This window comes from Lonchura striata, chromosome 23 (genome assembly GCF_050655825.1).
Source record: "Lonchura striata isolate lonStrDom1 chromosome 23, ASM5065582v1, whole genome shotgun sequence".
Lineage (NCBI taxonomy): Eukaryota > Metazoa > Chordata > Aves > Passeriformes > Estrildidae > Lonchura > Lonchura striata.
Genome location: NC_140725.1, coordinates 7,605,087 through 7,628,814, shown reverse-complemented (window position 1 = coordinate 7,628,814; position 23,728 = coordinate 7,605,087). Strand labels below are relative to the sequence as shown.

The following is a 23,728-nucleotide window of genomic DNA, read 5'->3' as shown; positions in this document are numbered from 1 at the left end:
GAGCAGCTGAGATCACAGCGCCGTTTTCAGGCTGACCTCTCCTGTTGCAGGGCTGTGCCCTGCCAGCAGATTTTGGGAGCCCGCAGAGGCTCAGATAATCCTTTGTTGATTTGTGCCAGTGCTGAGCAATGGCCAAATCCCGGAGCTTTACCTCTGGAGCAAGAAGTGTGCCACCCTCCTCTTCCTCAAGGACACAGGGGACAAGTGTCCCCAGCCTTGTGTCCCCAAGCCTGTTGCTGTCACATACTCAGGGACTTTCTCCTCTGTCTAAATTTAGGGTCTGGAACTGGGCTGGCACCTCCCGGTTTATCCCAGCCCTGAATTATGCATGGCAGAGCACTCACTGCCCTGGGAGGTCATGCCAGGCTCTGGCTGGGCAGGAAGAGCAAGAAAACCCGGCTCTGTGCCATCCTCAGCCCCCTGAGCCGGGTCTGGCCCTGCAGGGGAGTGGGGTGACGCTGTGGGCTCTGCTGGGAGTGGTGGGAATGCTGGAGCTGGAAGGTGTGGAGTCAAATCCAGCAAGAAGGGCTCCTGCAGGAGCAAAACCAAGATCAGGTAAAACACGGCTCCATTGTTGCACGAGGTGGGGAATGGCCGAGGCAGAGAAAAGGAATGCTGCCTTTGCCTCTTGCCAGCCTGGCTCCAGAGAATGCAGAGATCCCCTGGGGAAAGGCTGCACCAAGGGAGCAGATCCTCGATGGGACAGGACTCAGACCAGGGCATGCTTCAGCAAACTGAAAACCATTTCAGTCCCGCTGGGTGAGGGAGGGACTGGTGGCATTGTGAGGCCGCTCTCAACAACCTTCAGTGATCCTGGGCATGGAGAGAAGAGTCTGGAAGGCTGGAGGAAACCAAATGTCACTTCAACCCTCCAGAAGGGCAGGGAGGAGCCAGGGAACTGTGGATGCATCAGCCTCAGTCCAGTCCCTAGGAAGGTGATGGAGCTAATCCTGGGAAGCATTTCCAGGCACATTTCGGATGCTGAGCTCAGCCAACCTGACAAACTCCTCCAGTGGCTTGGTAGAGCGGTGGGTATTTCCACGTGTCACTGAGATCCCTCAAACCCCTCTCCAGGCTGACCAGCCCCAGCCTCCCAGCCTTTCCTCATACATGGGGTACTCCAGACCCTTAATTACCCTCGTGGCCCTTTGCTGGAGTCTCTCCAGCTCGCCCACATCTCTCCTGTTCTGGAGAGCTCAGAGCCAGCAGCACCTCCAGGGCCTTTCCCAGAGCTCTTTTCCAGCTGAGTGTCCTCCACCACATATTGGAATTTGGGATTCCCTTTCACCTTGTTGAACTTCCTAAGGCTCCAGTCGGCCTCCCAGGGCCTGGAGGGGCTCCAGGAGAGCTGGAGAGGGACTGGGGACAAGGATGGAGGGACAGGAGCCAGGGAATGGCTCCCACTGCCAGAGGGCAGGGCTGGGTGGGAGATTGGGAATTGGGAATTGTTCCCTGGCAGGGTGGGCAGGGGCTGGGCTGGAATTCCCAGAGCAGCTGTGGCTGCCCCTGGATCCCTGGCAGTGCCCAAGGCCAGGCTGGACACTGGGAGCACCTGGGACAGTGGGAGGTGTCCCTGGGATGTCAGGGATGGCACTGGATGTGCTTTCAGGTCCCTTCCAACCCAAACCCTTCTGGAATTCCATGACCCCTTCCCGCGGGCTGCTTCCAGCCCAGACGGGGCTCCTGGCCGTCCCCCCCAGTCCCGGCGATGCCCCCAGGTGCGGGTGGGGTCCCCTCGGCGGTAACCGCGGACGAAAGGGAGACGAGGAGGATGAAAGGGAGAGGGAGGGTATGGAGAGGGGGCTGGAGTGAGGATGGAGGAGCCATGGAGCGGCTCCCCGGCGGTCGGGAGGGGGCCCGGACCCCGCTTTGCTCTCTCCGCCGCCGTAGGGGCCGCCCCGGGGGAGGCGCGGCGGGCGCGGCCGCCCCGAGCTGCCCGGTCCGGGCGGAGCCAGGGCGGCGGCGGGGACCGGGAGCGGGACCGGGAGCGGGACCGGGACCGGGACCGGGAGCGGCGGCAGCACCATGGGGGCCTGTCTCGGGGTCTGCTCCCTGCTCAGCTGCGTGAGTGCCCGCCCGGAGCGGGGGGAGCGCGGGCCGTGTCGCGGTGCCGCACCGGCGGGCGCGGCCCACGGCGGGCGAGTCGCGGCCGCTGCGGGTCCAGCAGGGTCCGGGGAGAGCCGGGGAGGGCTGAGGGACACCCCGGGGATGTGCCCCGCTGCACCCGGACGCGGAGGGGTCCAAGGGATGGCGGGAGGGAGATGCAGGGTACCCCTGGGGGATGCACCCCTGTGTACCCGGGGATACCCCCGGCAGGACTCACCCCTGGATATGGGGGGTACAGGGGACCCCCGGAGGATGTTCCCTGCCCTGTGCACCCGGGGGGTACAGGGGGCCCCCGGAGGATGTTCCCTGCCCTGTGCACCCGGGAGGTACAGGGGGCCCCCGGAGGATGTTCCCTGAGTACAAGTGGGATGTGGGGCACACCCAGGGATTAAACCCCTGTATATGGGGGGATTTTGGGTGCATCCCTCGGTGTGGAGAGATGTGGGGGATTCTCAGAACAGGGGATCCCACTGCAGTGGGGTATCCATGGGAGAGCTCACTCCAGAGAACTCTGGGGCCATGGTGGAGGGGAGTAGGGTGGGAATGGGGTGGGTGATGCACCCCAGGGTGCCTGGGGGAGGTGGGAGGCCAAAGTAAAGATGTCCTGCTGGCCCTGGAGGGGTGGGGGGTACTGGGCCCACCATGCAATGGGAGGCTGGGGGTCCTGCCTGGTTCTCTTTGCTGAGCCCCAAAGTGGGGATGGAGGAAGAGAAGAAGCTGGGACAGGGGGTGCAGGGGGCTGTGTGTGGGGTGCCATAGCCAAGGGTGGGTGCAGGGTGTGTGATTTGGGGTGCCATGGCCCCGGGTACCTACAGGGTGTGTGATTTGGCGTGCCATGGCCCAGGGGAGGTGCAGGGTGTGTGGTTTGGGGTGTCATGGCCCAGGGCAGACACAGGGTGTGTGATTTGGGGTGCCATGGCCCAGGGTACCTACAGGATGTGTGATTTGGGGTGCCATGGCCCAGGGCAAGCCCAGGCTGAGCATTGTGGTGCTGTGCCCTGTGACGTGGAGTGTCTGGTTTGGGTGACGCAGGCACCTGCCCACACCAGCACTTCCTGCCCTGGCAGTGCCTCACCTGTGGGCACGGGGCCAGGGCAGGGCTGTGGAACCGGCCTGGGAGCTGCTGGCCTGGAAACCTGGGAATGGGACCTGTTTTGCAATTTGACCTCTGAGTGCTGGAGGTTTAATGAACAGGATGTTTGGAAATGAGGGATGGGAGGGAGGGTTGTCTGCAAGGCCCCTCTCTGTAGCACATTCCTGTGCTTTTCCTTATGGACAGGTGTTGGGAAAGCAGGGAGTTACTCCAGAGCAGGCCTCTGGAGGTTTCTGTATGAATTCTGGATTTTTTCCCCCTCAAAAAGCTGTTGTGGCTCAGACTGTGGTAACAGTAGAGTCACTGTATAGGTTTAATTTTCCTGTTCCTTCATGTGGAAGTAGTTCATGAAAGGGCTGGCTTTGTGCAGGTCTGAGCTGAAGAACAACACTGAAAAAAACCCAAACCAAATGAAACATCCCGCCTAGTCTGTGTAATTTTTAAAAATAATTACTTTTAACAAGGTTTTGTTTAATTTTGTTGTCCCCTCTGGTGGACCTGGTTGATGAAGGGGCATCTGTCTGAGCTGAAGAACCACAACACTGAAAAAAACCCAAACCAAACTGAACAAACCCCCCTAGTCCTTTCTTTTTTTAATTGTTATTTTTAACAAGAACATCCTGACTAACTCCTTCTGCTCTGCCTGCATCTCTTGAGTCACAGCACCACGAGATTGCCAAGCCCTTCCTTCAGTGCTTTCCCACTAAAACCCTACAAGCTGCTCCTGAGTGAAACCTTGAATCACAAAAGGAGAAACCTTGAATCACAAAAGGAGAATTTATCTCTCACTGCCTCCCGTGGGTCTCCAGGCTTTGCCCACTGTCATGAGCAGTGTGGTCATTCTGAGCTGCCTTCCTGGGTGACAGGGTTGGGGTGACCAGCAGAAGGCTGCCCCAGCCAAAGCAAACCCTGGAGGCTTGGACAGTCCTTAGACACCCACTGGGGACACCCAACCTTGTGGTACCAATCCAAAGCCACCTGCCAGGCAGGAAGGCCACCAGCTCCCCAGGCTGTGGGGATGTGCTGGGATTGGTGCTGATTAACCCGTCTGCTCGTTAATTTGGCAGCAGAGAAACAGCGGCTGCTCGGCATCGCTTTGGGTTGACTCACGCTCGGTGTACCTGGGACTGCCGGGGTGAAGGAGGCTGGCAGGTGTGGTGGTGGGGTGGGGTAGTTGGGGTGCTGTAATTGGGCTGGTGTAGTTGGTCGTTGTTGTGGGGGTGATGTAGTTGGGGTGATGTAATTGAGCTGATGTTCTGTTTTGAAAGCAAAACCAGTGAGAGACTCCAAGTCAGAAATACAGTTTATTAGGCAAAGGGAAAAGAAACAAAATCCATGCAAAAACACAAAAGGAAAACCACAAGCAGAGTCAGAACACAACCTGACACGCCTTTGGCCAGCGTGTCGGTGGCAGTCCAAATCAGAGTGGCTGCAGTCCCTGGAGTGGCAGCTGTGGTTCTGTCGGAGCAGTGATCCTGTAGAAGGGTGGAGTCTTCCTCCAGAGGAAGGTCCAGAGGAGAACCCCAGCTGTTCCTCTTGGGAACCAGTGGAGAGGCTGGGTCTGGTGTCCCAAAACCCAGATTATATCCAGGTAGGAATGCCTGGCTCCTCCCTCTGGGTGGAGCATCCCACAACAGGATGTTGCAGTTCTTATCAGTCACCAGTGACACTCAATAGCCGTTATCAGCAGATGTCTCCCCTGAGGGAGGGTTGGTTGTGAAAGAGATAAGGAAAACTGCCCACTGAACAGAAGACAATTGCCACAGAGATGGCAAATGGATTCATCTTTCCTTTCAGTCTGGGACAGCTGGTGTAGTTGGGTTGGTGTAGTTGGGTTGGTGTTATGGGCGTGGTGCTGTGGCTCAGTGTTGTTGGGGTGATGTTGGGTGGGTGTCTTTGGGTTGGAGTTATTGTGGTGATGTAGTTGGGCTGTTGTTGTTGGGGTGATGTAGTTGGGATGATGTAATTGGGGCGGTGTAGTTGGCTTGGTGGTGTTGGGGTGGTGTTGGGTGGTTTTTGAGTTGGTACTGGGGTGACATAGTAGGGCTGTTGTTGGCTGGGTGTTTTTGGTTGATGTTGGGCTGGTGGAGTTTGGTTGGTTGTGTTGGGTTGTTGCTTGGGTGGTGTAGTTGGGTTGGTGGTGTGGCTTGGTGGTTTGTGTTGATGTTGGGTGGGTATTTTTGAGTTGGTATTGTTGGGTTGGTGTAGTTGGGTTGGTGTTGGGTTGGAGTTGGGCTGATGTTGGTCTGGTGTAGTTGGGCTGTTGTTGGGATGATGTAATTGGGGTGGTGTAGTGGGGTTGGTGTTGGGTTGGAGTTGTTGAGATGATGTTGAGCTGGTGTAGTTGGGCTGTTGTTGGGGTGGTGTGGGTTAGAGTTGTTGGGGTGATGTTGGGTGGCTGTTTTGGGGTTGGTGTTATTGTTGGTTGTAGTTTGGTCAGTTGTGTTGGGCTGGCATTGGTGTAGTTGGGTTGTTGGAGTGGTAGAGTTGGGATGATGTGATTGGGCTGCTGTAGTGGGGCTGGTGGGGTGGGTTGTTGTTGGGGTGATATTGGGATGGTCTTGTGGTGGTAGAGTTGGGATGATGTAATTGTGGTGGTGTAGTTGGGTTGGTGGTTTGGCTTGGTGTTGTTGGGGTGGTAATTTTGGACTGGTGGTGTTGGACTGGTGTCGTTCAGTCAGTCATGTTGGCTGGTGTTGATCTAGTTGGGCTGTGGTTGGGGTGGTGTTGGGCAGGTGTAGTTGGGCAGTTGTAGTTGGGATGGTGTAGCTGGGTTGGTGTAGTTGGGTTGGTGTTGGGTTGGTGTTGTTTGTTGGGTTGGTGTAGTTGATCTGGTGTTGTTGGTCTGGTGTTGGTGTAGTTGGGCTGTCGTTGGGGTTGTGTTGAGCAGGCATAGTTGGGTTGGTGTAGTTGGGTTGGTGTTGTTTGTGTTGGTGTAGCTGGGTTGGTGTAGCTGGGTTGGTGCAGCTGGGTTGGTGTAGCTGGGTTGGTGTAGCTGGGTTGGTGTAGTTGGGTTGGTGTTGTATTGGTGTTGTAGTTGGGCTGTTGTGGTGGGGGAGTCGGGATGATGTAACTGCACTGGTGGTGTAGGTTGGTGTTATTAGTGTGGTGTTAGGTGGGTGTTTTTGGATTGGTGTTGGGTTGGTGGGTTTGGGTTTGGGGTGATGTTGCTGGATGGTATTTTTGGGATGGTGCTGCTGGACTGGTGTAGTTTGATCAGTTGTGTTGGGCTGTGTTGGTGTAGTTGGGCTGGTAGAGTATGGGTGCTGTTGTTGGGGTAAAATTGTTGGGGTGCTGTTTTTGGGGTGATGTTGCTGGGTGTTGATATTTTGGTTCTGTTTTTGAGGTGCTGTCTCGGTGTATTTGGGGCTCTGTTTTTGGGGTACTGTGGCTGTATGGGTGTTTTTTGGGTGCTTATTTGGGGTGCTGTTGCTGTCTCAGTGTATTTGAGGTGCTGTTGCTTCACGGGTCTATTTGGGGCGCTGTTTTTGGGTGCTGTTGCTGTATGGGTGTATTTGGGGTGCTGTTTTTGGGTGCTGTAGCTCTGTGGGTGTATTTGGGGTGCTGTTTTTGGGTACTGTATCTCTGTGGGTGTATTTGGGGTGCTGTAGCTCTGTGGGTGTATTTGGGGTGCTGTTTTTGGGTGCTGTAGCTCTGTGGGTGTATTTGGGGTGCTGTTTTTGGGTGCTGTAGCTCTGTGGGTGTATTTGGGGTGCTGTTTTTGGGTGCTGTAGCTCTGTGGGTGTATTTGGGGTGCTGTTTTTGGGTACTGTAGCTCTGTGGGTGTATTTGGGGTGCTGTAGCTCTGTGGGTGTATTTGGGGTGCTGTTTTTGGGTGCTGTTGCTGTATGGGTGTATTTGGGGTGCTGTTTTTGGGTGCTGTAGCTCTGTGGGTGTATTTGGGGTGCTGTTTTTGGGTGCTGTAGCTCTGTGGGTGTATTTGGGGTGCTGTTTTTGGGTACTGTAGCTCTGTGGGTGTATTTGGGGTGCTGTAGCTCTGTGGGTGTATTTGGGGTGCTGTTTTTGGGTGCTGTAGCTCTGTGGGTGTATTTGAGGTGCTGTTTTTGGTGCTGTTGCTGCATGGGTGTATTTGGGGTGCTGTTTTTGGGTGCTGTAGCTCTGTGGGTGTATTTGGGGTGCTGTAGCTCTGTGGGTGTATTTGGGGTGCTGTTTTTGGGTGCTGTGGGGTGCTGTTTTTGGGTGCTGTAGCTCTGTGGGTGTATTTGGGGTGCTGTTTTTGGGTACTGTAGCTCTGTGGGTGTATTTGGGGTGCTGTAGCTCTGTGGGTGTATTTGGGGTGCTGTTTTTGGGTGCTGTAGCTCTGTGGGTGTATTTGAGGTGCTGTTTTTGGTGCTGTTGCTGCATGGGTGTATTTGGGGTGCTGTTTTTGGGTGCTGTAGCTCTGTGGGTGTATTTGGGGTGCTGTAGCTCTGTGGGTGTATTTGGGGTGCTGTTTTTGGGTGCTGTGGGGTGCTGTTTTTGGGTGCTGTAGCTCTGTGGGTGTATTTGGGGTGCTGTTTTTGGGTACTGTAGCTCTGTGGGTGTATTTGGGGTGCTGTTTTTGGGTGCTGTTGCTGTATGGGTGTATTTGGGGTGCTGTTTTTGGGTGCTGTAGCTCTGTGGGTGTATTTGGGGTGCTGTTTTTGGGTACTGTATCTCTGTGGGTGTATTTGGGGTGCTGTAGCTCTGTGGGTGTATTTGGGGTGCTGTTTTTGGGTGCTGTAGCTCTGTGGGTGTATTTGGGGTGCTGTTTTTGGGTGCTGTAGCTCTGTGGGTGTATTTGGGGTGCTGTTTTTGGGTGCTGTAGCTCTGTGGGTGTATTTGGGGTGCTGTTTTTGGGTACTGTAGCTCTGTGGGTGTATTTGGGGTGCTGTAGCTCTGTGGGTGTATTTGGGGTGCTGTTTTTGGGTGCTGTTGCTGTATGGGTGTATTTGGGGTGCTGTTTTTGGGTGCTGTAGCTCTGTGGGTGTATTTGGGGTGCTGTTTTTGGGTGCTGTAGCTCTGTGGGTGTATTTGGGGTGCTGTTTTTGGGTACTGTAGCTCTGTGGGTGTATTTGGGGTGCTGTAGCTCTGTGGGTGTATTTGGGGTGCTGTTTTTGGGTGCTGTAGCTCTGTGGGTGTATTTGAGGTGCTGTTTTTGGTGCTGTTGCTGCATGGGTGTATTTGGGGTGCTGTTTTTGGGTGCTGTAGCTCTGTGGGTGTATTTGGGGTGCTGTAGCTCTGTGGGTGTATTTGGGGTGCTGTTTTTGGGTGCTGTGGGGTGCTGTTTTTGGGTGCTGTAGCTCTGTGGGTGTATTTGGGGTGCTGTTTTTGGGTACTGTAGCTCTGTGGGTGTATTTGGGGTGCTGTTTTTGGGTGCTGTTGCTGTATGGGTGTATTTGGGGTGCTGTTTTTGGGTGCTGTAGCTCTGTGGGTGTATTTGGGGTGCTGTTTTTGGGTACTGTAGCTCTGTGGGTGTATTTGGGGTGCTGTTTTGGTTGCTGTATCTCTGTGGGTGTATTTGGGGTGCTGTAGCTCTGTGGGTGTATTTGGGGTGCTTTTTTGGGTGCTGTTGCTGTATGGGTGTATTTGGGGTGCTGGTTTTGGGTGCTGTAGCTCTGTGGGTGTATTTGGGGTGCTGTTTTTGGGTGTTGTTTTTGTATGGGTGTATTTGGGGTGCTTTTTTTGGGTGCTGTAGCTCTGTGGGTGTATTTGGGGTGCTGTTTTTGGGTGCTGTAGCTCTGTGGGTGTATTTGGGGTGCTGTTTTGGTTGCTGTATCTCTGTGGGTGTATTTGGGGTGCTGTTTTTGGGTGCTGTTGCTGTATGGGTGTATTTGGGGTGCTGTTTTGGTTGCTGTATCTCTGTGGGTGTATTTGGGGTGCTGTTTTTGGGTGCTGTAGCTCTGTGGGTATATTTGGGGTGCTGTTTTGGTTGCTGTAGCTCTGTGGGTGTATTTGGGGCCCGTTTCCCTGGTCCTGCTCCATCCACGCTCTCCCGGTCTCCGGCAGGGAGGGAAGGGAGCAGCCTGAGTTCGAGTCCCACCGAGGTGAGCTCGACTCAAGGAGGAAGTCGGGAGTGAAACCGGAGAGTTTAATCATCCACCAGAGCTGAAAACCGACACTTCCTCATTAACCCCCGGCTCTCCTGCCGCTGCAGCCACTTCCCTCGCTGGCTTTTTCCATCCTGCTCTTTGTCCCTTCACTGTGTTCACATTTTGGGGCAATTTAAAAAGTCTTTGGAAGGATAATCAGAGTGCCCAGCGCTGCTGGGAGTGTCTTCCTTGCTGTTAAGCACTGTGTTTTAAGGAAAAAGCCTGAGATCAGGAGTGCCAGGCAGCTGGAGGGGTCAGTGTGTGGCACAAAGGGTTCCTCGGCTTCACTGCGGAGGAGCATTCAGGGAGTGATCCTGAAAGGATATCCTAAAAGGAATCCACGGGATTCCCACGTTACAGGGCAGAGCAGTGGGATGGGGATATCCCGTTACCTCAGCGGCTGCAAGAGCCTGTGAAACCTGAAATACAACCGGGGAGTTTGGCTGTGTAAGAGACATCCTGCAAAACAAACCTCCAGGGATGCTGCTCCCAAAAACCTTGTGCCTGCTGGAGAGGGCAACAGAGGAGGGCCCGGAGCTGCTGCAGGGCTGGAGCCCCTCTGGAGCCAGGCTGGAGAGCTGGGGGTGCTCCCTGGAGAGGAGAAGCTCCAGGGAGAGCTCAGAGCCCCTGCAGGGCCTGGAGGGGCTCCAGGAGAGCTGGAGAGGGACTGGGGACAAGGATGGAGGGACAGGAGCCAGGGAATGGCTCCCACTGCCAGAGGGCAGGGCTGGGTGGGAGATTGGGAATTGGGAATTGTTCCCTGGCAGGGTGGGCAGGGGCTGGGCTGGAATTCCCAGAGCAGCTGTGGCTGCCCCTGGATCCCTGGCAGTGCCCAAGGCCAGGCTGGGCACTGGGGCTGGGGCTCCTGGGACAGTGGGAGGGGTTCCTGCCATGGCAGGAGATGGAATGGGATGGTCTGAACCCCCAAATACACACCTTCCTAAACAGCACCAAACCTCATGGTTTTCCTGCCCAGATCTGCTGATTTTGGGACTGGTGCTTTTTGTTTCAGTTGGCACCGAAGGAGGAGGAGCTGGAGGTGTGGATGGAGCACTGAGGGGCTTTGCTGCATCAGTTGATGCAGTAATTCTGCATTTAAAGGGATTTTTGTTGTTCTGTATTTTTTTTTTTAATTTGAAGGGAAATACAGTCACGCTGGTGCATTTTAATGCACTCTGATGCACGTGGTGCATTTAATGAGGCTGAAATGAAGCAGTCTTTAATTGAAAGCCATTTTCCCATGCTTACAAGTTAAAAACACGATGTGATGCCTCTGAGCAGCTCCTGGAGGGGCAGGATGAGAGCTCCCATGGGATCCCTTGGGTCTCTCACCCATTCAAGCTCCTGTGGGTGCCATCAGCTCAACACAGCTGTTCATGGGGCAGGGATGTGGGGCTGGCATGGGATAAGAGGAATAAGTCAGGAAGGAGTGGATTTTTCTGAAATAATGGTGTGCTTATGCTAAAAAAATACTCAAACCCACCTTTGGTGATTGTCCTAGTTTAGGGCAAATTTGGGAGAAAACCTCTGGAAGGAGCCCCTGAAAACAAACCTCTACGGCCCGTCCCCACCCACTTGGTTCGGGAAAAATTTTCTCAGAGAAAAGTGGAAAAGAACCTGTTTATTTAACAAACAAAGCACTCCTCAGCACCAAAAAATGAACAACACCAGATGACAAAAAAACCCTTTCACCACTCTGCAGAGATGACAAATCCAGAAAGTCTTTCCTGGGAGTGGCCGCCGGGTCTGGGCGCTGGGGATTGCTCTGGGCACTGGGGATGCTGCTGCAGATCACAGAGCGCAGGCTCTGGGTGCTCCTCGGGGTTCCCAGGTCCTGTCTGGAGCAGGATGGATGGTATTCAGGAAAGGGAAAGGGAAAAGAAACAGTCCAGGGAAAGAATTGGACTGCTGAGCTAAACTAACAAGCAAAAGCAAAGGCAAAAACAGAAGCAAGAGCAAGCAAGCAAAGCAAAGCAAAGCAAAGCAAAGCAAAGCAAGCCAGGCAGCACCAGCCTCTTCTAGACAACAGAACATGAGGGAGGTGAGCCGGCTGATAACAAGACAAAACAAACCTTCACTTTCTGAGTCGGTTCTGAAAGCACAGAACAGAATATCAAACATACACAGAACACACGATTGGGGATGCAAACACCATAACGTCACCCTAGGACAGAGATTTGGGGTGTCAAAGTGGTTGCTTGTGCTGAGGGAGCTGCACACAGCAGCTCCACATCTGGCTTTGTTTTCTTCCATGTCCATTTTTTACTCTGATTCCAACAATGAGAATTGTATTTTTGAGTCAATGCCGAGCCATCTTTAATTAACACTGAGCGCAGGCCCTGATTTGGAAGCACGTGGCCATAACAAACACACGGCTCATGCAGATCCCTCAACAGCAGCAGAGAGCAGAGCCCTTCCCCTGCCTGCAGGGGTGTCTGTGCTGAAGTCCAGGAGAGGAAGGGCTGCTGCAAGGGAGCGAGGTTTATTCTGCACCGTCCCTGCGCAGGAAACTCCCACCAGTGTTTGGGCATCAGTGAGTTTGGGTTTCCTTAGCCAGGATTTCCCTGCTCTGGCACAGCAACGGGAGTCTCTGGAATGGGGTGCACCTGGCAGCACTGCCCGTGCTGGATTTGGGATGCCAGGACCCACTGGGGACTCTTGGGGATGCTGTGCCTCAGTTTCCCCACCTGTCAAGTGGCCCTTACAGAGGGGAAGGATGGCAGGATGAGTTGCTCCCACCGTGGTGCCGATACCAATATCTTCCCATCCTGGATTTGACTGAAAGGGCAGCCTGAAATTGTTTTGGAAACCTGATTTTTGTACAAAAACAAGGCTCCTGCAGGGCAGGGCTTGCTTTGACCAGATCTTTGCATGGAGCAAAAAACACAAGGGTGTCTCTAGACTCTGGGTGTCATTTTCCACCCTGGTTGTTTCTGCAGCTCTTTTGGTTTTCAGCAACATTTCTGGGGAATTTGGTGCCATTTCCTTGGGGTCCTGTGTGCTGTGGGTTGTGGTGTGAGTAGCTCTGGGCAACAGTGTGGATTCCCAGGCTGATCTCCTTAAGGACTGAGCTGGGCACCTATTTTGGGGCCAGTTTTTCCCCCTCACCACGGGCTGCTCTCCTTGCAGGTGTCGTGTCTCTGTGGCTCTGCCCCGTGCCTGCTCTGTGGCTGCTGCCCCTCGGCCAAGAACTCCACCATCTCCCGCCTCCTCTTCACCTTCTTCCTCTTCCTCGGCACCCTCGTGTCCATCATCATGATAATCCCGGGTGTGGAGAAGGAGTTGCACAAGGTAAAGAACTCCTGGAGGTCGCTGGGAAGAAATGACCCAGCTTAAGGTGGGGACTGGAAGTTGAATCAAAAAAAGTGAATTTTTGGGTCATGATGTGCTTTTGTTCTTCTTTTTTCTGAGCATTTCACTGGGAGAAGGCATTGTTAGCCCTGGTTTTCCACCGAGGGGAAATGCAGTGGGATCATTTAATGCAACAAAAACTTTTAGTTTTCCCAGATGTCTCCCAGGAAAGTTTCCTACATCCCATTTTTTAGGGTTCAGCTGATGACGTGCACGTCAGGGAGGAGGACTTCAGGTGGAGGGAGCAGAGTTCCTCCAGCTGAGCTGGGCTTTAGGAAAAATCTGGTTTCATGTCAGCTTTCCACTGACTGGCTGAGTGGCTTTATCTGTGTCACCTCAGGCAAGTGGCATTGGAGCTGTCATGGTCTGGCCCATCCTTGGTGGCACCAGGGCTCGTGGTGGGTGTGGAATCACAGAATGGCTTGGGTTGAAAGGAATCTCCAAGCCCTTCCACCCCCTGCCATGGCAGGGACATCTTCCACTGTCCCAGCTGCTCCAAGCCCTGTCCAGCCTGGCCACGGACACTTCCAGAGGTCCAGGGGCAGCCACAGCTGCTCTGGGCAGCCTGAGGCTTCACAGTGGAGAAGCTGATCTTCAACCAGTAGATCTCCGAACCAGACCTCCCACAGCCATCAATCCCTGTAGGACGTGCTGAGGTGATGCTCATGCTCCCATCACTATTTCAGCTCCCCGGTTTCTGTGAAGGCAGTGGGTCGGTGCTGGGGGTCCAGACCAACGTGGACTGCAGCAGCTTCCTGGGCCACAAGGCCGTGTATCGCATGGGCTTCGCCATGGCCGCCTTCTTCTGCCTCTTCGCCGTGCTCATGGTGTGCGTGCGCAGCAGCAAGGACCCGCGGGCCGCCCTGCAGAACGGGTGCGTGAGCTCCCTCGGTCCCTGGGGCGGGGACGGGCAGGAACCCCCAGCCCTGTCCCCGCCAGCTGCACACCGTGCCTCCTCTCTGCTCCCACAGCTTCTGGTTCTTCAAGTTCCTGGTGCTGGTGGGGATCACGGTGGGGGCCTTCTACATCCCCGACGGCGCCTTCACCTCAGGTGAGGAGCTGCCCGTGCTCTCCTGGGCACCTCTGCACGGGATCAGAGCCAGGGCTGTGCCCCCGAGCCTCGCCTGCCCTCTTCTCAGCTGCTTTTTCTCCTCCCCTCAAGTCTGGTTCTACTTCGGCGTGGTCGGCTCCTTCCTCTTCATCCTCATCCAGCTCGTGCTCCTGATCGACTTGGCGCACTCCTGGAGCCAGCGGTGGCTGCGCAATGCGGACGAGGGCAGTGCCAGGGGCTGGTACGCAGGTGGGTGTGCTGGCACCCCCGTGCTCTTGGGGCTCAGCTCATCCCAGGGCTGCTGAGTCTGAGCTGGCCGGGACGGGGGGCTCTGCTCCAGCCTCTTTGGTGTCCTCCCCCAGCCCTCTGCAGCGTCACCTTCATCTTCTATGCCGCCTCCATCGCGGCCGTCGCGCTGCTCTACGTCTACTACACCAAGCCCGAGGGCTGCACAGAGGGCAAGGCCTTCATCAGCATCAACCTCATCCTCTGCCTCATCGTCTCAGTCGTGTCCATCCTGCCCAAGATCCAGGTGAGGCAGTGAGGAGCGCCGAGGAGCAGCCAGGGCTGTGTCACCCCGGGGTGCAGGAGCAGCCAGGGCTGGGGCTGTGTCACCCTGGGGTGCAGGAGCAGCCAGGGCTGTGTCACCCCGGGGTGCAGGAGCAGCCAGGGCTGGGGCTGTGTCACCCTGGGGTACAAGAGCACCCCACAGCTGGGGCTGTGTCACCCCGGGGTACAGGAGCAGCCAGGGCTGTGTCACCCCGGGGTGCAGGAGCAGCCAGGGCTGTGTCACCCCGGGGTGCAGGAGCACCCCACAGCTGGGTCTGTGTCACCCTGGGGTGCAGGAGCAGCCAGGGCTGGGGCTGTGTCACCCCGGGGTGCAGGAGCACCCCAAGCAGCCACTGTTGTGTTTGCAGGAGGCTCAGCCACACTCGGGGCTGCTGCAGGCATCCCTCATCACCCTCTACACCATCTACGTCACCTGGGCCGCCCTGGCCAACGTGCCGAGTAAGCCAGACACCGCCTTGGGTGTGGGGAGGGTGGCTGGGGCAGGAGCACTCACTGCAGCGGGCGTTTGTCCCTCTGTGCCCTCGGGGGCTCACCCTGTGTGTCCCCCCAGGCCAGCGCTGTAACCCCACGCTGCTGGTGAGGAACAGCACCGCCTCGGCCACGGCCACCGAGCCACTGACAGCCTGGTGGGACGCCCCAAGCATCGTGGGGCTGGTGATCTTCATCCTCTGCACCCTCTTCATCAGGTGAGTGCTTGGCTGGTGTCCCTGGGGTGTCCCAGGGGTGTCCCTGGGGTGTCCCAGGGGTGTCCCCGGGGTGTCCCAGGGGTGTGCACAGCCGAGCAGCACACACAGGGGGCACAGCCCGCAGGACAGATGGGCAGGGCTGGCAGGGCCAGAGGCACCCAGGCCTTTGTCCCTGGGCTCGGGCAGCGCCTCGGGAGCCCCACAGAAGGAACTTCCCTGTGAGGGGCTCACTTTGGTTCTCCCTCGCCCTCCCTGAGGAGGCTGCAGGGGCTGCAGGTTTATGGCATTTGTCTTTTCTGCCCCTCACATCCCCCTGCCCCACACACAGCCCCGAGCCCCAGCACAGAGGCACGGGAGGGGCCTCTGCAGGTGAGGTCACACCTTGGTTTTGTCACCAAAGGCTCTTTGTCCAGCCATCCCTGTCCCCAGGGACACAGGCCTGACCACAGTCACAGTTTTTAGGGTTTCCCCGCAGCCCCAGATTGCTCTGCCTGTCCTGGGGATGGCCCCAGGGACAAAACCCCTGCCATGGGGTGGCCTGATCAGAGCAGATCCCTGTACACCCTCCCTCGACCTGCAGGTGTGCTTTGCCCGAGGCAGCCCAGGACACCTCTCACCTTCTGCAACCATTCATGTTTGCTGCCTCGTGTTCCCCGGTGCCCAGCAGCACCCCCAGGGCCTTTCCTGGAGCTGTTTCCAGCTGAGTGGCCCCCATTCCACACTGGAGCCTGGGGTTGTTCTGCCCAGGGCCAAAACCTTCTCTTTGTCGAGCTGGATGAGGTTCCAGTCAGCCTTCAGTGCCTAAAGGGCTTCCAAGAGAGCTGGAGAGGGGCTTTGGGCAAGGGTGACTGTCGCTGTCGGGGCAGGACGGGGATGAGAAGACTGACCAGGAGGCTGCTGAGAGTAAAACTCTGGTTTATTTAAAACACTGCTCTTTTATACAGAGCTCTGCAAGGACCAACTCCATCGGTTCTGAAGTGAAAACAACCCACAGCACTGGTGCAGAGTGCTTGACGCACAGTGATAGAACTTAACTATAAACAATGTGAATAACAAGAGAGATAAAGAATTATTTACATTCTTCTCCAACTCTTTCCCAGGCATCTGCCTGGCTAGAAATTCTCAGTTTCTTTCTTTGACCGAATCTGAGTCTCACAGGTGACAGAGATTTCAGGGTTTCCCCACAACCTGCCCTGGCTGTCCCGTACCTAAAGGGGCTCCAGGAGAGCTGCAGAGCTGGTTGAGGGCCACAGTCACAGTTTTTAGGGTTTCCCCACAGCCTACATCCCCCGAAGTGCCCCGGGGACAGCCCCACGGACAAAAGCCCCTCCACGGGGGCAGTGACCGAGGGGTGCTGACCCCGCTGCCCCTCTGCCCGCAGCCTCCGCTCCTCGGACCACCCGCAGGTGAACAAGCTGATGCTGACGGAGGAGAGCGGGGCCGGGGCCGGGCCGGGCGCGGCCGAGGAGGGCGGCGTGCGCCGCGCCTACGACAACGAGCAGGACGGCGTCTCCTACAACTACACCTTCTTCCACCTCTGCCTCCTCCTCGCCGCGCTCTACATCATGATGACCCTCACCAACTGGTACAGGTGAGAGCTGCCGTGGGCACCAGCGCTGGCCCCGTTCCTGCAGGTCCCATCCTGCCGGGGTGCTGGGCACAGCTGAGGTGTGTGAGCTGCTGGATGTGCTCCCTTATCGGCGTTAATCATTTTTGGGGTTGTGCCTGGGCTTGGCAGTGTCCTCTGCTGCAGCCCAGCATCCCTTGGGAGGAGGGGGAGCAGGGACCCAGGTTGAAGCTGCAGCTGTGGGGTCACACCCCAAGGTGGCTGCAGCGTTGAGGTCACACGCAGGGGTGGCCCCAGCAGGGGGGTGACACCCAGGGGTGTTTGCAGCTGTAGGGTCACACCCTGAGGTGGCCACAGCCACGGGACACCCCCGTGTTCTCGGGGGGTACCCGTCCCTGCCGGGGTGCTGGCAGGGTGTCACAGCGACGGGTGCCACCCTCCTGTTGGCTGTTTCAGGCCGGACGAGAGCTTGCAGGTGCTGAGGAGCCCCTGGACAGCCGTGTGGGTGAAGATCTGCTCCAGCTGGGCCGGGCTCCTGCTCTACCTCTGGACCTTGGTGGCTCCACTGCTGCTGCCAGACCGGGACTTCAGCTAAGGTGGCCCTGGACGTGCTGCTGCCATCGTGGCTTTGTCCCTCGAGGCTGGGGACAGCCCCAGCTCTGCCTCAGCCCCAGTTCTGCATGCAGGAGCTGCTGTGCTGGGTTGTGCCTTCTTGCAGCTCTTTTTTTTTTTTAATTTGAAAAGGATGAAGTGCCAAGCAGAGAAAATTAAGGGCTGAGAGAGACCTGAGGGTGGTTTTAAACCTCTCATCGTCTCTGTGTTTGTGTAGTGCCTTTAGCAATGCCTCCAAACCCTCTCTGCCCAGCAGACACCACTGCCTTGCCTGGGGAGGTTTGGTTCTCCCCAGCTGCTGGTGCCCCGTGAGGGATGGATCCCTGTTGGTGCCTTTTGGGGTCTCTGGGGTCTGGTTGGGTACCAGGACCCAGGACCTGGCCGGTGTTGTGTCCCCAGACAGGCTGGAGGAAACAAATCCCGGGGACTGGTGGCTGGGGCAGAGGTCCTGCTGCCTGCCAGCCTCGATGGTGGCCCCAGCTCCTCGGGGCTGTCCCAGCAGGAGCACGGGTCCCTGTCCTCTGTGGGGCACAGGTTTTCCACAGGTCAGTCTGCGCTGGCCTGGCCCTAGCTCTTCCTTGTTAATAAAGTCTCGTTTGGAATAAACCCGGTTTATTTGGATTTGACCATTTGGAATCTTTCCTGGTGTGTGGGTGCCCAGCAAGAGGAGGGAGTGGGACATTTTAAACTGACCCGACACCGGGGAGGGGGCACAGCTGGCTGTGGGGGCTGCAGGCAGAGCTGGCATCGCTTTGGGGCACGGCAACTCGGAGCTCTGGACCCCACTGCCAGCCTGAGACACCCCGAGAGCTGTGGTGGTGGTGAGCAAAGGGGGGTGCACGACGTGGGGTGCACGACGTGGGGTGCAGAGCATGCCCAGGGGCACACGGGGATGGGGCGAGCTCCGTGTGGGGCACACAGGGTGCGGGGGGCACGGGGCAGGGCTGGCCCCGGCTGGGAGCTCTCCCTGGCAGGAGGTGCCGGCACTGCGGCGGCCGCGGGCCCGGCAGTGCCCACTGCCCACCCGAGCAGCCCATCCCTGGCCCTGCGGCTCTGCAGCCCGTCCTGCTGGTGCACTCCAATCCCATTCTTATTGCCATCCTATTCCCATCCCATTCCCGTTCCCATCCCATTCCTGTCCCCGTCCCATCCCGTTGCCATTCCCATCCCATTCCTGTTCCCGTTCCCATTCCCATCCCATTCCTGTTCCTGTTCCCATCCCATTCCTGTTCCCGTTCCCATCCCCTTCCCATTCCCATTCCCATCCTGTTCCCATCCCATTCCTGTCCCCGTTCCCATTCCCATCCCATTCCTGTCCCCGTTCCCATTCCCATCCCATTCCTGTTCCTGTTCCCGTTCCCATCCCCTTTCCCATCCCATTCCCATTCCTGTTCCTGTTCCCATTCCCATCCCATTCCTGTTCCTGTTCCCGTTCCCATCCCCTTTCCCATCCCATTCCCATTCCTGTTCCTGTTCCCATTCCCATCCTGTTCCCGTTCCCGTTCCCATTCCCATCCCATTCCCATCCCGTTCCCATCCCATTCCTGTCCCCGTTCCTGTTCCCGTTCCCATCCCCATTCCCATCCCATTCCCATCCCGTTCCCATCCCCATCCTGTTCCCGTTCCTGTTCCCATTCCCGTTCCTATCCCGTTCCCATCCCGTTCCTATTCCCATTCCCGTTCCCATTCCCATTCCCGTTCCCATCCCGTTCCCGTTCCTATTCCCGTTCCCGTTCCGTTCCAATCCTGTTCCCATTCCCGTTCCCGTTCCCGTTCCCATCCCGTTCCCGTTCCCATTCCCATCCCGTTCCCATTCCCGTTCCGTTCCCATCCCATTCCCGTTCCCGTTCCTATTCCCGTTCCGTTCCAATCCTGTTCCCATCCCGTTCCCGTGCGGGGCGGCTGCAGCCACGCGATGGCGCTGCGAGCCCGCGGTGCGACACCGGCACCGATCCGGCACCGATCCGGCACCCAGTGTCCCCATCCTTCACCCAGTGTCCCCATCCTGCACCCAGTGTCCCCATCCTGCACCCAGGGACCCCAAATCTGCACCCAGGGACCCCCAGTCTGCACCCAGTGATCTCACCCCGCACCCAGGAACCCCCAGTCTGCACCAAGTGATCCCACCCTGCACCCAGTGACCCCAAATCTGCACCCAGTGATCCCATCCTGCTCCTCATCCTGTAACCTTCATCCCACACCCTACCCTCTGCACCCTGCACCCCTGTGTCCTTTCATCCTGCACCCCTGTGTCCCCTGTGTCCCTACACCCTGCACCCATGTCCCCTCTGTCCCCTCACCTCTGTGTCTTTTCATCCTGCACCCCTGTGTCCTTTCACCCCTGTGTCCCCTGTGTCCCCCGTGTCCCCTCATCCCTGTGTCCCTGCAGGGAAGCTCCTGGCAAGGATGGGATTTCCAGATGTATTTTTCAGTCACGCCTCCCTCCATCATTTATTTCCAGGAAAATGTTCTTTGCTCCGTTTTCCTCAGGAGGCCCCTGGCAGCTCCACCCCAGTGCCATGCCCTGTGTGCCCCGAAACGAGCCAGGAAACTGAGGCAGGGCACTGGGGGTGACCCTGGCTGTGCTGCCTTTGGCTTTCCTGGGTTTGGGATTTCAGCAGAGCAGCACCTCAGGGGCAGGTTGTTCCCTGTGCCATCCAACCCATCCCTCTGGATTTATCTGCCCACACTGTTCCCGAGCTGTGCAAGGCAACCTGAGGAGCTCCAGCCACAGGAAAGCCTGGCTGCTTTTGCCTTCCTGGCTGTATTTTGGGAATAAATTAAAAAAAAAAAGGAAAAAAAAGGAAAAAAAAAAAAAAGATGGATTGATGGCACAAAATCCCCCAGAAGGCAGCATGAGGTGAGTGGGACTCACGGGCAGTCTGAGCTCCATTTCCCTCTCTGGGAATGCTCTGAACTCTCCGCAGAGTTGTGGCTGTTCTGCATTTGCTTCTCAGCAAGTACCATCCCCAGCTGAGTCCAACACCCCATGCTCTGCAGGGGGAGGAGGGCAAGCTCCGTGCCAGCTGGGCACCGCGGCTGAGCTCAGCCTGTCACGGCAGAGGCTGCAGGAGCAGCCCACGTCCCCTGGAGGTGGCATCCCCAGCCCCCGGTGCCCAGAACTGCCCCCGGGGCTCCCCAGCCAGGGCTGGGCTCACGGGGCTCATGGAAAAGGGAAGAGCCCCCAGAGATCTGGGAGAGGGCAACGGAGCCCAGAGGGACTACAGCGCTCCTTTATCTGGTGACTGCCACTTCCAAAGGGGAAAGTCCCCACAGGCAGCCGCAGCTGCATTTCTGGGAGAGCTGGGGGTGCTCCCTGGAGAGGAGAAGCTCCAGGGAGAGCTCAGAGCCCCTGCAGGGCCTGGAGGGGCTCCGGGAGAGCTGGAGAGGGACTGGGGACAAGGATGGAGGGACAGGAGCCAGGGAATGGCTCCCACTGCCAGAGGGCAGGGCTGGGTGGGAGATTGGGAATTGGGAATTGTTCCCTGGCAGGGTGGGCAGGGGCTGGGCTGGAATTCCCAGAGCAGCTGTGGCTGCCCCTGGATCCCTGGCAGTGCCCAGGGCCAGGCTGGATGGGGTTTGGAGCACCTGGGAGGTGTCCCTGCCAATGGCAAGGAGTAAAACTGGGTGAGCTTTAAGTTCCCTTCCAACCCAGCCCATTCTATTTCCATGATAATTTCACGGGTGAATAATTCATCAGCGAACATCTGCCACCTCCAGCTCTGCAGAAAACACCGCCCTGGGCTGGGTCCTCTCCCTGCCTGTCGCTGCCCCGAGTCGCGGCTCCAGCCTGGAGGTGGGATCCGACCGGGGACACCCCTCGTTATCTCCCAGGTGGCTTTAATTGCGCTAATTAATCTCCCTGGGGGCCGCCCCAGAGGGATGGATGGGGCGGTTCAGGATGACGTGGGGCACTGGGGAGCCCAGGAAAAGCCGTGCAGCAGTCACAGAAGGTGATTGTGACCATTGCAATCCCAAATTAAACTGGGTTTAACCGCAAGGTTTGGCACAGGACCCTCCTGGGGTCACCAAGCCTTTGGGACCATGAGTCTGGGTGGTGGGGACAGAGGTGCCACCGTGCCCCCGGCCATCCCGGTGCTTCCAGGAGCTCCCCAGCATCTTTTTGTTCTCTTTAATGCATGGCCTCCCTTGTTTTTTATTTTATTCCTGGGATTAACACATCGGGCAGCAGCCGGACTGGCTCCTGCTCAAAAGAGGAGGGGAAGGCGTTTACATAATTCATTTAAATGAGGCACCCGAGGAAACCCAAATTGGACTTGCAGCATGTTTACAGAGCCACGCAGAGCTCCGCCATCCGCATCTGGAGCCGCTAATGCCTCCCAGACGGAGCACAGGGCATGGATAATTAATTAATTGTGGAGCGGAGCCCTTGCCCAGCCCCCAGACTGAGCGCTCGGGGCCGCAGGCTGCGACGCCCGGCGCTGCTCCCCTGGGGCACGGATTGAATTCCCGGGGCTTTTCTCCTTCCCAAAATGTTCCTTGAAGGTGCTGGGGGTTGAAGCCGTGGGAGGAACGAGCCGAGCTGGGCTGGAAAATCCCTGCCCGGAGGGGTTTGAGGGGAGGAGGAGCAGGCGGGGGCTCCTGGGGGCGATGGCAGTGCCAGGGCTGGGAGGGGACAGAGGGGACAAAGCCCTGCAGGGCGAGGGGACACGGGGACCCTCGGAGGGGACACGGGGACCCCTTGTAGGGGATAATCCCCCTGCAAGGCGAGGGGACACAAGGACCCCCGCGAGGGGACAAAACCCTGCAGGGCGAGGGGACAAAACCCTGCAGGGCGAGGGGACACGGGGACCCTCGGAGGGGACAACCCCCTTGCGGTGGGGAGCAAAGGGTCCTGCCCCACTCAGCCCCAAACATCCCTGTTCTGTAGGATCAGACAGCTCCTGCTTCAAGTTGGGGGGGGGGTGTCCTGTGGGACATCGGGGGTGCCCCGGGACCCTTCCCCGCGCTCCTCCCCTCCTGCCCTCGGGAATCGCTCCCTGGGGATCCCTCAGGGGCTGGAATCGCTCCCTGGGGATCCCTCAGGGGCTGGAGTCGCTCCCTGGGGATCCCTCAGGGGCTGGAGTCGCTCCCTGGGGATCCCTCAGGGGCTGGAATCGCTCCCTGGGGATCCCTCAGGGGCTGGAGTCGCTCCCTGGGGATCCCTCAGGGGCTGGAATCGCTCCCTGGGGATCCCTCAGGGGCTGGAGTCGCTCCCTGGGGCGCTCCAGCTGCAGCACCCGCAGGCAGCTCCAGCCCCAAACCCGGTCCTGATGCTGGGGGGGCTTTGGGGGTTCTGAGAAGGAGCCCCCGGCCCTGCACAGGGACACGGGGACACCTCAACCTTCATTTGCAGCCCCCTGCAGCTGGGATTGACTCCTCAGCCCTCCCGCTGCTCTCGGAGCTGCTCTCTCTACCTTCAGCACCACTTTGAAGAGCAAAGGAAGGATGGGAAGGAAGACAGGAGAAAAAAAAAAAAGGAAAAAAATTGAAAGCCTCCAGCTTGAACCCTGCTGCTGCAGAAACATCTGTATCTATAAATATCTGTGCTGGGAGTGGGAACAGGCTGTATCTGTATCTGCAGCAGCTCCCGAGGCGGCGGCAGCAGCCTCGCCCCGGCTAACCCCGCTCCGGCTCCGGCACACGCTCCCGAACACGCCCCGGGCTCCGCAGCCTGCCGCCAGGTTTTGGGGATAAACCCCCAGACTGGTCTCCAATAAAACAGGAAATAAAGCAGGGCCGTGCTCGTGTTCCCAGCGAGTTCCCGGCGAGGGGGAGCAGCGGCCTGGGGTCACTGGGGCTCTGGGGGACAGGGGGTTGTCCTTGCTGGGCCACCATGTCCTGCTGCTGTCCCCACCCCGCTGTCACTCTGGCAGTGACCTCGTCCACCCCTCCAGACGGGACTGTGTGTGCTCAGAGAAACCCGGATCACAATCTCAAATCCCAAACCCAAATCCCACATCCCATATCACAATCCTATATCCCAATCCCATGTCCAAATTCTGTATCCCAGTGCTATGTCACAATTCTATATCTCAGTCCCATATCCCAATCCTGTATCTCAGTCCTATATTCCAATCCTATATCCCAGTCCCGTATCCCAATACTGTATTCCAATCTTGTGTCACAATACCATACCCAAATCCCATATCCCAATCCCGTATCTCAACTGTGTATCCCAACCCTGTATCCCAATCCCATATCCAATCCTATATCCCAGTCCCTTATCCCAATCCTGTATCCCAATCCTATATCCCAGTCTCTTATTCCAATCCCATATCCCAATCCCACATCCCAGTCCTGTGTCCCAATCCCATATCTCAATCCTGTATTCCAGTCCTGTATCCCAATCCTATATCTGTCTTTTATCCCAGTCCTGTATTCCAATTCCATATCCCAGTCCCATATCCCAATCCCATATCCCAGTCCCATATCCCAGTCCCATATCCCAATCCCATATCCCAGTTCCATACCCCAGTCCCATATCCCAGTCCCATATCCCAGTCCCATATCCCAGTCCCATATCCCAATCCCATATCCCAATCCCAATCCCATATCCCAGTCCCATATCCCAGTTCCATATCCCAGTCCCATATCCCAGTCCCATATCCCAGTCTCTTA

At 57.3% G+C, this 23,728-nt stretch overlaps 1 protein-coding gene and 1 long non-coding RNA gene across 4 annotated transcripts; both read left to right on the top strand.

Moving 5' to 3' along the window:
• The first annotated feature begins 365 nt into the window (after positions 1-365).
• On the top strand, positions 366-17,733 carry SERINC2 (serine incorporator 2). Of its 3 annotated transcripts, none has more exons than XM_085559881.1 (10): positions 366-555; positions 12,400-12,561; positions 13,308-13,495; positions 13,593-13,672; positions 13,784-13,921; positions 14,035-14,204; positions 14,590-14,680; positions 14,793-14,928; positions 16,310-16,519; positions 16,952-17,733. In XM_085559881.1, exons 2-10 carry the CDS (start codon positions 12,526-12,528, stop codon positions 17,088-17,090), a joined length of 1,188 nt encoding a protein of 395 aa, XP_085416007.1. In that variant the 5' UTR covers positions 366-555; positions 12,400-12,525; the 3' UTR covers positions 17,091-17,733. The 3 variants fall into 3 exon arrangements, with proteins under 3 accessions (XP_085416007.1, XP_085416006.1, XP_021384074.2); XM_085559880.1 differs by lacking the exon at positions 366-555 and adding an exon at positions 568-1,028; XM_021528399.3 differs by lacking the exon at positions 366-555 and adding an exon at positions 1,959-2,064.
• Positions 17,734-20,681: 2,948 nt separating this feature from the next.
• Positions 20,682-22,996, top strand: LOC146765572 (uncharacterized). Its single transcript, XR_014949885.1, has 2 exons — positions 20,682-20,941; positions 22,464-22,996. It is a non-coding gene; the product is annotated as an uncharacterized LOC146765572 (long non-coding RNA).
• Positions 22,997-23,728: the final 732 nt, after the last annotated feature.